Consider the following 13075-nt stretch of genomic DNA (forward strand, 5'->3'; position numbering starts at 1 on the left):
GCCAGACGCGCCGATGACGTCATTGGTTGGCGATGGCGTTGTATTGGTTGAGCCATCAACTTCAAACATGATGGGCGACTGACTCACGGGCTGTTGGCCCTGGTCATGTGCCTTTGGACCAGCCTTTTTGGCTTGGCCCTTTGCCTTGCGTCCACCTTTGGCCGCCGTTGGCGCCTCAGGTTGGATCTGGTCCAAGCCCGATAGGGCTGGACGTGCTGTCAGATCCTGGACATCAAGGTTGGACCGGGCCAAGTTGTTTGGCTCTGGTCCATCAGTGCGTGTCTTGTCCTCACCTGTGGCTGCCGTTGGCGCCGCAGGTTGGACTTGGCCCGGACCAGGTATGGCCGGTTGGTGCGCCAAGTCCCGAGGGACACTGTTGGCCTGGGCCGTCCTATCGGCGCCAGGTTGGCTGTCCAGAGGCTGGTTGGCCCCGGACAGTTCGTCGGATGCCTCCTGGAATGTGTCGTCCCGGGTGGCTCCAGACTTTCATCACTGGTTTCCAGGTCAGCCGGCAGGATTTGTTTGTCCCGCCTGGCTTTGGCCTCGACCGAACTCGTTGAGCCGGCCGAGTTTGGCTCGTCTGGTTCAGAACCGTTCTGTTTGGCCCTGCGGAAACCGTATGTTCCCGGTGGGTCGCGTGTAGCGTAGTTCTTCCCCAGTTGCTTTTTGTATTCGTTGGGTTGGCGCCTGTCCATTGGACTGAGCAATCTCCGTTGGAGTTGCTCATGGCTGGTGTATGGCATCACCTTGGCCAAGGCGCTTTCGGTTTGGCCCATGGTAGTGGGACTTAGAGAGTTGCTTTGGTCTTGGTCCGGACCGGAACGTTGAGTTGGCTGTCGCTGGTTGGTGCTGGTCAGGTGTGCTAGAGCTTAGGATCAGCGTTAGCTCCCTATGGCCCTAGTTTACGTTACTGACCAGTGTGACGTCACGTACGAAATGGTCTTGCAAAAAGCTCTACGTCACGAGTAGCGTGCCGTGAGCAAAATTTAAAAAACAATATGAGTCACTACGAGAGTTATAACACGGGGAAGTTTCCCACGTGTTCTGATTGGTCAAATTTTTATGGAAAATCACCACGCTGACGTCACGCGACTTTTTCGCAAAAATTCCGGCTGGACAAAATGGCGGTTGTTTTTCGCCGATAATTCGGTAAAAATCAAGGAAAATTTTCTCGAGAGTTCTGTTTTACTTTTTTAGTACAGAATTTCTCAAGGAATCCGAAAAAGCTATTTTGGAGCCAATCGGATAAACGGTTGAAAAGTTATTGAACTTTGAAGTTAGGTTCTACGCGGAAACCTCGAAATTTTCGAAAGTTCTACGAAAACCCTGAGCGTCACAGTCTGGTCTTACCGAGTTTTTCTCGTCCAAACTGCTGCTCCGTCGTTCCACTTCACCCTCTTCTACCGTGAGGGCCGCAGCGCACCCGATAGGGCGTATTGGTGTAACAGGACCGTACCGAGCGCAGTTTTTGCGCCGGGAGCCAAAGCTGCGGGAGGCCTACTTTTAGGCGCTGACCCGTATCATGCAACCCGGTAGGGCGCTTAATTGGTCAACAGCGACGTACCGAACGCAGTTTTTGCGCCGGGAGCCAAAGCTGCGGGGGACCTACTTTTAGGCGCCGACCCGTATGAATAATCCGTCGCGCTGCAGACTTCCAGTGAAGTCTGTATGATGCAGGAGATGGTCGCGGGATTGCTGGCCTACTTATAGGCGATCAGCGTAGTTCGACCGAATGTTGCCTTCACTGGTGATCAGAGGTCTCGTCGGAAAGAAAACCGAACGATGCTGCTACCATGTCAGATCAGACACAGAAGCAGATGGAAAATGGGGCAAATAGCCTTTATTGTGATAACAATAAAGCAACAACAACACAAAAACCAACAGAAAACCCAATGCGGGGAAAGCTGGAAAAAGTGCCTGCAGTGCGCTAGCTAGGAATCGTGATTAATGATTCCGCGTGCTGCGGGTGTGCAACAGCTGATGCTGCAAAGCATGGAATCGCCCGTAGGCGCAGGGCTCCACCCCCAAGAGTGCAGAGAAATGCGCTGATTGGTCAGCGTAGACAAAGTATACGCTGAGTAAGCAGCGTAATAGCGCGGCACGAATGGAGTAGCCATGTGCGGGCGGGCGACAGAGCAAAGCCACAAGAGGTGTCTACCGCCTCGAGTGAGCGGTCTCTGACAAGATTCACCTGGATTGTTAATCACCGTCTGTTGCCGCGAATTTTCGCTATTTCCGTGATGTTTAAGACACCGTTGTTCGTCGCATTACTGGCTGTATGCAATCCCTGTAAAAGAGTTTACGTAGCAGACACGGTGCCGACACAGCAAATCGGAATATCTCTGCCCACAGAGCATTCTTCAATGCACATGTTAGTAGCTGTTACTATTGTTTTGTTTCTAGCTGATTATTTTCCTCTGGAAGAACTAGCACAATAAATAACTGTTAAATTGCTAATCACAAAATAGTTTTTAGCACTGAAGTATTGCAGACGATTGTGTAGCCAGGATGATTATGTGTCAAGTGCTCCATGATTACGGGAATTTTCTCTATAAGGAGCGGAATCTTGCGGTGATAAAACTAAGACCGATAATGCCGCTAAGTCGAGAACAAAAAACTGCAACAACAACAGTATACAACAGCAGCGGCGACACATGCTTTGGTTACACCGAGAATAACTATTTATTTTGATGCTGGTTGAGATCTATGGAAAATTAAAAATTGGTACAAGTACTAGTATGACACTGTTAGGGTGAAGTACTCTGTATACGTACATCGATAAAGATAAAGAAATAGAAAAAAAAAGAAAGAAAATAATATAGATAGCCCGTAAATTTCTGATGTTCGCTGTATTTAAGAATGCTCAATTTGTCGACTGGCTTGTATGAAATGTACTGTGAAAGTGACCAGAAATACCGAACTTAAGCCACAAGCATTAACTTTCTCGCAATTGGAACGGTAAAGAATGCTGAATTATAAATTTATTCAATACAGCCGTTACCCGCATCCAGAAAAAGATAGCTTTTACCGGCTAAATAGCATTACAGTAAGCAAGCTAACAGCATGCTGGCGAACATATGCTAATTACACATTGGCTCATTAACAGAAAATTCTGTTTGATTAACATTTACGTATTCCGATCCCAGTGGAATTGGTTGTGCACAGTCGATCGGGATCTGATCAGTCGGATAGCACTTATACGCCGAGTAAGGGATGACCGTCAAAAAGGCTCCATCCTTCGACGTCGCTGGGGAAAGTCTCACGGTATTGTTGCTGTTCCACCACTGCCGAAACCAGGCAAACTCGCAGCTGCAGTGCAGGTGGAACAGATATTCTCGCATTCGTTGTGAGAACATTACCGGCCCTTGCCGTTCCTTGTCAGCATGAAACTCATCAAACGTGCGTAAAGTTTTTAGAGCGAATTCCAGTGAGAGAAAATTCAGAGACGGTAGGTCGGTGAAAGTGCCTTTTTGCAGTGTCTGGATCGTCGTGTTCCAGAACGCAATCTGCCTCAGCTTTCTCGACTTTTCAAAATCAGTCTTCCTGATAACGAGATCGAAACAGTCGGTGCACATGAACTCTATGATATTCGTCAATTCTTGTTCGCGCTGGATGGCGGTGGCTCGTTGTGAGTGCTCGTACATCTGCAACTTGATAATACGTTTGCGAATTGGAGACAAATCTTTGAAATATATGAAATAAGGGTATGCTTCGAAGATAATTGGGCGAATCGGTAGCCGCATGATGCGGTCAACCGAGTGGTCAAGAACATTTATGCCTACGAATTTTGCCTGACAGCCGCGGGAAAAAGTATACGAGAGTCGATATGCAAGAAACCCGAAATATGAAGTATCTCCACATTCCAATGGATAGCAATAGGCTTGCTGTTGTAGCTCACACTCTTCTGCAGTGAACGGTTGGATGGAAAATTCCGGATATCGGTCTTCCACGTCTTCATTGTCGCCGGATTGCCATTTCTCTCTATCTAAAATTTAGTAAACTTATTCTTACTTAAAAAACAGCTGCTACGAAGTATACTAGTATGATTAATTAGTACATCCAGGTAACTTACAAAGGTCATCGTTAACTGAGAAGCGCTCCTGGTTGAAATTAATGGAAACCGCTCCAGTCGGGAAGGGGTCAGCTGCGCAGTCAATAGGCAGATACATCTCGCTTTTATTGATAGCATGATTTCCCCAAGCGGACGGATACATTTGGTAGACTTCGCTATACTTAGCGCTTTTCAACAAGTGTTTATTGTCCCACCATCGACGAAACCATTCGAACGCCCTGCCACAATGCAGCTCCTTTAAATACACTTGAACCTCGAAACTGAAGGAAGGAACAGAAGCCAGTCCAGCTTCCAGCGACAGAACACGAAGAGCGGGAAGGTCAGTGAAAGTTTCTTTCTCCAAGGACAGAATTGTTCCGTTAATAAATTCTATAACACGTAGTTTCATCGACTGCCAAAAATCCGATCGCACAATTTTTAAATTGTAGCAGCTGTTTAACGACAATTCAAGGAGATTCGAGAAGCGCAATGATGAAAGTTTGCCGGTAGTACGAGTGGAAGTACAGTTGGACAGGCTTAAGAGGATGACTTGGTCTCGAACGGCATCCATGTTCTCACTAGTCACTTGCTCGCCATCATCTAGGTCCACCAATACCGGTCGCAGGGGCGGCTGTGCGAAGGCCGCTGCCATTTGCTGAATCTCGTGGGAGGTAGCGCTGTTGTTACAGTTAATGTTCAGTACCGGACTTTGGATGCACCAGCTGAGCGGAAGCTCCCGCGACCAACAGTTGGCCGTAAATTGCAGACGGCACTGTTCGTGTGCCATTGGTTCAGCGGAGAATACCGGAAACGGTACTGGTGGAGGAACCGCATTCCAGTTGATATTATCTAAAATAAATCAAATTATTATGTACATAAAATTGGGAAACAAAGGCGTACCAAAGCGGTATCAAAGACACACTGTTTCTCGAATTGCACAAACCTACCGTCGGCCACCAAAATACTCGGAAAAAGCAGCGTAACAACCAACATTAAACAATGAAAAATCATGATTAAGCCTTAGGAGATTTCGATTAAATCAATTACGTAATTTTTAATATGCTGAATAAATTTGGCATATTTAGTGGCATATAGCGCATGGAAGCGATGGGTATTCCAGATTGATGTGCTGTATCTCGCATTTGAGTGTAATTACGGCATAGGGCTGCAAACACTGCGATTTAAACATCTTCAGCAGATCTTAGCTTTCTATAATCCCTGGAGGTGATTGTTGCCTGGGTTGAGAAAAACCGCTTGATATCAACATTATCAGTATCCGCATTGGCATCATGGTGGCGGTTATACATGTTTTGCCGGAAAACATAATTAGAAATGTGACACGTGAGTCAATGTTGGTCGGACTTTAATCGTTTTTCTGCAGTTCCTTCTCTAAACCGGCTCGCAATCACCGGAATCAGCTTAGTCGTTTTATATTGTCTGATTAAGATGCATATTATCTCTTGCTATGAATTCTCGCATTTTCTGTGCTGAGTAAAGACACTGTTTGGCGCATTACCGGGTTTTCAGTTCCGGTATGTAATATTGTACATACCGTTCTCCAAATCCTGATGGTCTGCCGAGTGGTCGGTGGTTGTGCACTTTAATGTAAAATGAGCGGAACATCGCAGTAACAGGGCTGGCTATCCCAGCACCGACAACAACGATAAATATGATTACAGCAACGGAATATGCTCCGATTACAATAACATAATTATGTAAGGTGTAATAATAATTATTATTCTCATGCTGCGCGAGAGCAAGAAGTCCCTGTTATAATGCCTGGCTTTGGGGTAACATCGAAAAAATTTGAAGACACGACCTTTACCAAGAAACAAAATTCCTCCGAATTACAAAGTCTGATAAGTTGGAGCTAACTAATTTTTAAAAACAGGCAAAAGCGACCTGCTGAAACACATGTTTCCAAACTAAACTGCGGATGCCATATAAAAGCCTACGTATTCTATTTACGCCACAGCACTGCTTTCCTCGGTAGTAGCATAAGCGGCACGATAGCGATAAGCGTTTCCATAATTATTATTTTGGTTTGCTCACTTGTGTTAGTGCAACATGAAAACAGATCGCCGTGATATGATATCTGTTCCCCGAGGTAATTGCCAACAGAAGAAAATCCGTTTGTTTAATACTATCGGATATTCCATCGGATACTTCGTCCATGTACATTTTGCGTTAAATGATGTGGTAATTGTAGAGATCACAAGATATTATGTACTTCCCTGGGTGCATACCGCCAAATACTCGTAATTCATACCAAGTTTGTAAAACATATTGCAAGTACAAAATTAATATTTTACATGTACAGTTAATGTACACGTTACAAGTGCCGTAATACTTTGACACTGGCCCAGATCTATAGAATTCTCGATAAAAAAAATTAATGATAATGGAGTTTATGGTCCTTATACGTTTAAGCTGACGCGCACGTCTCCGGGATTTCAGAGTGTTCATAAAGTTACCAATAACAGCGAATGTTATATAACAAGCTACGAGAAAGTACTGTTTAGTTGGTAGTAGTGCTTACCAACAACTGCCTACGCCGTATTGCAGCTTCAACTTTACTCCACAACATCAACTTCGGCTAACGTACTATACAGCCAGTAGAAGAACGAGCCAACGTTTCAGTTTGATAAGTAACATGCGTTAACGGAAGATAAGCATTTTAGCATTCTACAGCGTTTATAGAATATTCGCTTTGATTAACATTTATAAACTCCGCTCCCATTGGAATGGGTTTTGAGCAGTCGATCGGGATCTGGTATTTTCCGTACCCGGAAAAGCTATTGAGAGCAGAGAATATTTGATACGCTCCGTCAGTGTCTGCTATCTGTGTGAATCGGGACGTATTGTTGCTCCACCATCGGCGAAACCAGGCGAATTCGCATCCGCAGTGCAGGTGCAAGAGATAATCCCGGATGCGTTGCGTAAACATAACCGGCAACTGAGGATCAGCTAGTTCCTCCTCATACGTGCGCAAATTCTGCAAATTATACTCCAACGAGAGTCCTACGAGCGACGGCAGATTACTAAATGCGTTCTCCTCCAAGGCCCGGATCGTCGTATTGTAGAAGAAAATCTGTCGGAGTTTTACGGAATTTTGGAAATCGCTTCTGGTGATTACCAGGTCGGAACAGTTGCACGTCACGAGCTGTATTAAATTTGTCAAATATAGGTCGTGGAGTTTCTGCATCGCTCGCTCTTTGACGCAGCTCATGAAATTGAAAAGGACAATCTGCTGACGTATCGGTGCGAAGTCTTTGAATTCCACGACTGTGCTGTCGTCCAGATCCAGGAGGACGGCTCGAAGCGGTAGCCGACTGATGGCCGTTACCACCCGTCGGATACGGTTTAAATCTGCACCGCAGTAATCGGATACCTGATATGCACGGCGTGTGTCGTTTGTTCGACAATCTCCGGGGTCGTTGCACCCGGCGAAATTCTGCGTCGCACACTCTTCCGGGGACATCGAGGCAACAGAAAACTCGGGATACCGGTCATCGCTGCCGCTGTCTTTGGGATCGCCAGGCTGCCATTTTTCCTTGTCTAAAGAAAGTAAGCAGTTCAAGTTTTATTAAGCGCTGAAGCACGGTCCGGATAGTGCTCCGCATTTTAGCATCCAGATAAATTTTTTGACCTTACAGCCAAATTGTACGCTTCAGTTATTCACTTACAGAGATTATCGTTTATAGAAAATCGCTGCTGCTGGAAATCTATAGACCCCGCTCCGGTGGGAAACGGTTTAACTGCACAGTCGACTGGCAGATAAACTTGGCTGTTATTTATCGCATCGTTGCCCCAATGAAACGGATAGATTTGGTAGACTTCACGGTCGCCTGCGCTCGTCATTAGGTGCTTATTCTCCCACCATTCACGAAACCATTCGAAAGCCAGTCCACAGTGCAGCTCTTTCAGGAACGCGCGAATTTCGCTACTGAATGTCTGCATCTGCGCCAACCCGGCTTCCAGTGACAGCAACCGCAAAGCGGGAAGATCGGTGAAGGTAAATCTTTCCAGCGATTGAATGGTGGTGTTGGCGAATGTTATTAGACGCAGTTTCGGTGATGGCCAAAAGTCCGCTCGGCGGATTTTTAGATTGTAGCAGTTTTCTACGTACAAATCCAGCAAATTGGATAAGAGTAAGGAGGACAGTCTGCCGGTGGAGCGAACGGATGTACAATTGGACAACGTAAACAGGAGCACCTGCTGTCGAACCGGAGCAAAATTGTCAAAGGTCACTTGATCGCCGTCAACGAGGCTAATCCATACAGGGCGCAAAGGACGCCCAGTAAAAGCCATCGCCATTTGTTGAATTTCGGCAGATGTGGCGTTGTTGTCGCAGCTGATTTGTAATACCGGACTATCAGGACAGTTACTGGCTAGGGTTTCTCGCGAGCGGCAGTTATCGGTGAACTGCAGTCGACACTGTGCTTGCGCCATTGGTTCAGCGGAGAAAATTGGGAACGGTACCGGTGCAAAATCCGAATTGCAGTTACCGTAATCTAAAGCATGCAAATGCTGTATTTGGACCAATATTTCACTCGGGATATATTATTACGGCACTCCAGTACGAGTTTCTTGAAAGGTGGGCTCGTAATTACGTACAATTTGGGAAATATCGTCGGGTAACATACCGTCTGCGGTTGAAGCTGCACGTGGAACAGCATGATGATCCACCACCAAATATTCATCTTTGAATTTCAAAACGCTACCCCGCGCCAAAGATACTGATAGCACAACGATTAAATTAGCCAAGCGCAAGTCTGAAGCCATGAATGGCAACTAGCATTTTATAGTTGATCGATGGAAATTAATATTTTGCTCGCTGCGCTTCCCCAGGTGAAATTACTTAAATTTTCCGTATATCCGCGTCACATACGTGAGAAGTATAGTGAAGTGAAGTATTGTTGATACAGGTGATAGAATGATAATATTTCGAATCTGACAGCTAATTATTGTCGGAAATGTGCTTAAAGCTTCATGTGATGCTGTACCTGTGGAACTGGTTTTTACTTTTCAAGAAGTCTGGTAGTTAGACTTTAGCAGCTGCATTTTCATATTTTTGCCGCACACTGAACGGCATTCTGAGTAATCATCGCTTTTACTGATGCAGGCATGATTTGCGGTTATTTTTCCAGAAAACTTATTCGAAATCAATATCTGAATAGCAGCAACTGCCGTGTCTGGTCCTAAATTGCCGCGTGATAATAAATCAACCAGTCACCATGCCGCTCTGCGCTGTACAGAGTGCTTTGTGGATACTTCTACTGAATTTGTAGTAATGTCGAAGCATGAAAATGTACATACGCGTATGTACCTCCCACAAAATCTCGACTACATAATATATTGTGGGTTTTAACAATACCGCTCCACTACAATTCCCGTTGCTGCATGCTCCTTAATCCACTGTGAATATGCGTAGCAGTTACAATGCACTGCCAGCATATGGTGTAATGTAAATTGTCAATAATTATAATAAATAAATAAATTGTCAGTCCGTGATGATGTAGATGAAATATTTCGATACAAAAGAGATTCGAGATATTGTTTTGTTACTTACTAATTATTCCGCTTGCTTCCACATCTTGTAATGCTTAAGCTGAACGCCAAGAAATCTCTGTTATAAAACAGTGTTATCATCTTGTCAAGACATACACCGCTTACCTTTATAAAACCACATTTCCGGTCAATTAAATGATTATGATTCATGAGTATGTTCTATTAAGCAACAATATGCTCAAAACAGAAGGCATCTTAGCATTCTAAAGCGTTCACAGAAAATTCACTTTGATTAGCATTTACAAATGCCGCTCCAATCGGAATTGGCTTTGCACAGTCGATCGGGATTTGTTCCTGAGTGTACTTGTTAAAGGTGGAAGCAACAGCAAACAGATCGTACACTCCGCCGGTTTCCGCTATATTTTGGGTAAATCGGTCTGTATTGTTGCTCCACCATCGTCGAAACCAGGCAAACTCGCAGCCGCAGTGCAGGTGAAAAAGATAGTCACGGGTGCGTTTGGTATACATAACCGGCTGAAAAGAATCGATCGTCATCTCTTCGTATGTTGGTAAATTTTTCAGACAGTATTCCAGCGATAGTGCCACGAGCGACGGTAAATTCGTGAACGTGTCCTCCTGCGACGTCCGGATGGTTGTATTCCGGAACAAAATCTGTCGCAGCTTCACTGAGTTCTCAAAATCGTTTTTCATAATAACCAGATCGGAGCAGTTCAAAGTCATAAACTCCAGAAGATTTGTCCAGTACAAACTGCGAAGGCTTTCTGTGGCTCGCTCTTTTACGCAATTGCGCAGCCGAAATATGACGATCCGCTTACGGATCGGCGCCATATCGCTGAACGTAGTTGAAGTATGTGCTATCCTCAAGGTTCATTATGACCGGTCGAACTGGTAGTCGGATCATCGCAGTTACCGCACGATGGGTGCGCTCTAAACCCGCGTTCCTGGTATTGCAGTAGCCGTAGTCGTAAATTTCGTATGCGAGACGTGTACTGTTCTCTCCACAATCATGCCGTAAGCAGTCGCATAATTCCTGCGTAGCACATTCTTCCGCGGACAAGGGTTCGACAGAGAACTCGGGATATCTATCATCCGCATCTGTATCGTTGGCGTTACCAGGCTGCCATGTTTCTATATCTGAAAACAAAATAAACAAGAACCGCTCGAGACTAAATCTTTTGATCTGGTGTACGCTATACAAAATAAAATTAATTTTTGTTCGCTCGCTTGTCTGTGTGCTTCTTGATTTCTTGCTTTATGAGAAGGTAAACAGTACGATTGTTTTGCCATTAGTGAGCGCAGTTGTATACTTACAAAGGTCATCGTTAACAGAGAATCGCTCTTGTTGGAAATCTGTAGACGCTACTCCGCTAGGAAACGGTTTTGCTGCGCAATCGACGGGCAAATAAATATCGCTTTTATTCCTGGGATCACGGCCCCATCGAAAAGGATAGATTTGGTACGCTTCATATTCCTGTGCGCTCTTCAGCAGATGCTGCATTCCCGGAACCATTCGAAAGTTTCACCGCAATGCAGCTCTTTTAAGTGCGCTCGAATTTCGCTGCTGAATGACGGCATGCGTGCTAACCCGGCTTCCAATGACAGCAACCGCAACGCGGGAAGATCGGTAAATGTATCTCTTTCCAGTGACTGAATGGTCGTGTTGACAAAATTGATCACGCGAACTTTCAAGGACGACCGGAAATCTGCACGGCAAAATTTCAAACTATAGCAGTTTTCTAAGGACAATTCCAGCAGATTGGACAAGCGTAATGCAGGCAATTTCCCAGTTGCGCGAGCGGATGTACAGTTGTAAAAGAGAATCCGATGACCTGATTGTGTACCGGAGCGATATTCTGGAACACCACTTGTTCGCCGTCATTAAGTGCGACCCATACGGCTCGCAAGGGACGCCTGGCAAATGCCGTCGCCATTCGTTGAATTTCGGATGTGGCGTTGCTGTCACAACTGATTTGTAATACCGGACTACTAGGACAATTACTGGCTAGGGTTTCCCGCGACCGACAGTTATCAGTAAACTGCATGCGACACTGATCCTGTGCCATTGGTTCGGCCGAGAAGATCGGGAAAGGTACTGGTGCAAGATCCGGATTGGAATTCTCGTTATCTGGATATATAATGAACAAGGGATACTTGTAGATTATTAAAGGTAAAACTATTAAAACTAATTTTAGAACAGGTTTGGTGATTGCATTTTTAAATTCGTTTCATACCGTCTGCAGACGAAAATGGATAACAGATTAACATGATGATGGCCACCCACGGAATATCCATGTTGTGTGTGAGAACCTTGTGCCGGCGTTAAACAAAGAAGTTGCTTGAGCTGAGCTTGTTCAAAGGGATCGAAAAAACAAAAAACAGCTAAGTATATTTCATGCACGATGCTAACTGCGAAACAGTGTAGATCACGAGCTTTTATTCAAGACACTTCCGTGTTTTCCTCTAAGTGATTTACCCTGGATTTACTGTCACACAAGCGTACCTTTTTGCTTGTTAATGCAGCTGATGATACTTCCGGAACTGACAGCAAAGCATTCTCGCAAATGCAATAAAACTTTTTCTGAGCCTGTGGAACTGGTTTCACGTCTCAGGAGTTGCTAATCAGTCTTGGAGTTTGCAGTTTAACAATCGCAAGACCGCCATAAATTTCCTTACTTGTGCCGCAGGTTACTAGGGTAGTAGGTAACTGCTTTGTTAATAACGTGGCTTCGCTTTATCCCTTGCGTTAGCTGTGTTTTTTATGAGAAAAGGAATTTCAAAACCAAAACATATTCTGAAGAGCAGTGTTCGTCGAAGCTAGCTTTCTTTTCCAAAACACTTCGTCGAAGCTAGCTTTCTTTTTCTTGGGATCATTTCAAAAGCCAGTCTTTAGTTATCGGATATGCGTTACCGTCATCTTATGTTCTCCAATTGTGATTCTGATTAGCTTGTCTGCTACTGCGAATTTATGTACCTAGGGCAAAGTACCATGATTATGAATGACTGCTTTATTACCATCAGACTAACCGGTCGACAAAACAGAATGCATTGTGCGCACATACCTCCCGGAAGTTATAACGACATACTAAATAGTTAATCAGCTTCACAATAGTTCCCGTTATTGTAATGCACACTGCTGAATAAATCATGACCACACACGTTAATCAAATGCTTCAAGTATGTAATATATATTTCCATAAAACCTAGTCAGCCAATGGTATGATGCCGGATCGCGAAACTCATTTTGCTGCTTCGTCTGCAAACTCTTTGACCTAATCTCCTGGCTTTTTTTGCTTTTGGTTGCTGGTAAATAAAAACGTGTCTGGTTGCTGGCCCTATCAGAATGATGTAAATTGTTTGACCCTTAATGTACGCCGTTTGGCACGAAGTAGTAATTAATCATCAAGTAATCTGCCTTTGATTACCCTGTCAACGCTGATAACCGCGACGGCATGAGAATACACTTTAACTGCACAACAACAGTTGTTAGTAAAC

General features: G+C 44.8%; 2 protein-coding genes and 1 long non-coding RNA gene across 4 annotated transcripts; all 3 read right to left on the minus strand.

Moving 5' to 3' along the window:
- Nucleotides 1-2968: 2968 nt before the first annotated feature.
- On the minus strand, nt 2969-5284 carry LOC129582243 (uncharacterized). The gene is made up of 3 exons (XM_055473713.1): nt 4999-5284; nt 4073-4900; nt 2969-3985 (listed from the first exon to the last, which is right to left on the minus strand). The coding sequence occupies exons 1-3, from the start codon at nt 5060-5062 to the stop codon at nt 3081-3083; spliced, it is 1797 nt and encodes a 598-aa protein (XP_055329688.1). The 5' UTR covers nt 5063-5284; the 3' UTR covers nt 2969-3080.
- A 1231-nt stretch (nt 5285-6515) lies between these two features.
- On the minus strand, nt 6516-8998 carry LOC129582214 (uncharacterized). 2 transcript variants are annotated; one of them, XM_055473666.1, is made up of 3 exons: nt 8698-8998; nt 7738-8565; nt 6516-7609 (listed from the first exon to the last, which is right to left on the minus strand). In XM_055473666.1, exons 1-3 carry the CDS (start codon nt 8834-8836, stop codon nt 6729-6731), a joined length of 1848 nt encoding a protein of 615 aa, XP_055329641.1. In that variant the 5' UTR covers nt 8837-8998; the 3' UTR covers nt 6516-6728. The 2 variants fall into 2 exon arrangements, with proteins under 2 accessions (XP_055329641.1, XP_055329643.1); XM_055473668.1 differs by having other exon boundaries at nt 8669-8810.
- A 743-nt stretch (nt 8999-9741) lies between these two features.
- Nucleotides 9742-12102, minus strand: LOC129582333 (uncharacterized). Its single transcript, XR_008689617.1, has 3 exons — nt 11815-12102; nt 10895-11708; nt 9742-10717 (listed from the first exon to the last, which is right to left on the minus strand). It is a non-coding gene; the product is annotated as an uncharacterized LOC129582333 (long non-coding RNA).
- Nucleotides 12103-13075: the final 973 nt, after the last annotated feature.

Source organism: Paramacrobiotus metropolitanus, unplaced genomic scaffold (genome assembly GCF_019649055.1).
Source record: "Paramacrobiotus metropolitanus isolate TYO unplaced genomic scaffold, Prichtersi_v1.0 Parri_scaffold0000007, whole genome shotgun sequence".
NCBI classification, from domain to species: domain Eukaryota; kingdom Metazoa; phylum Tardigrada; class Eutardigrada; order Parachela; family Macrobiotidae; genus Paramacrobiotus; species Paramacrobiotus metropolitanus.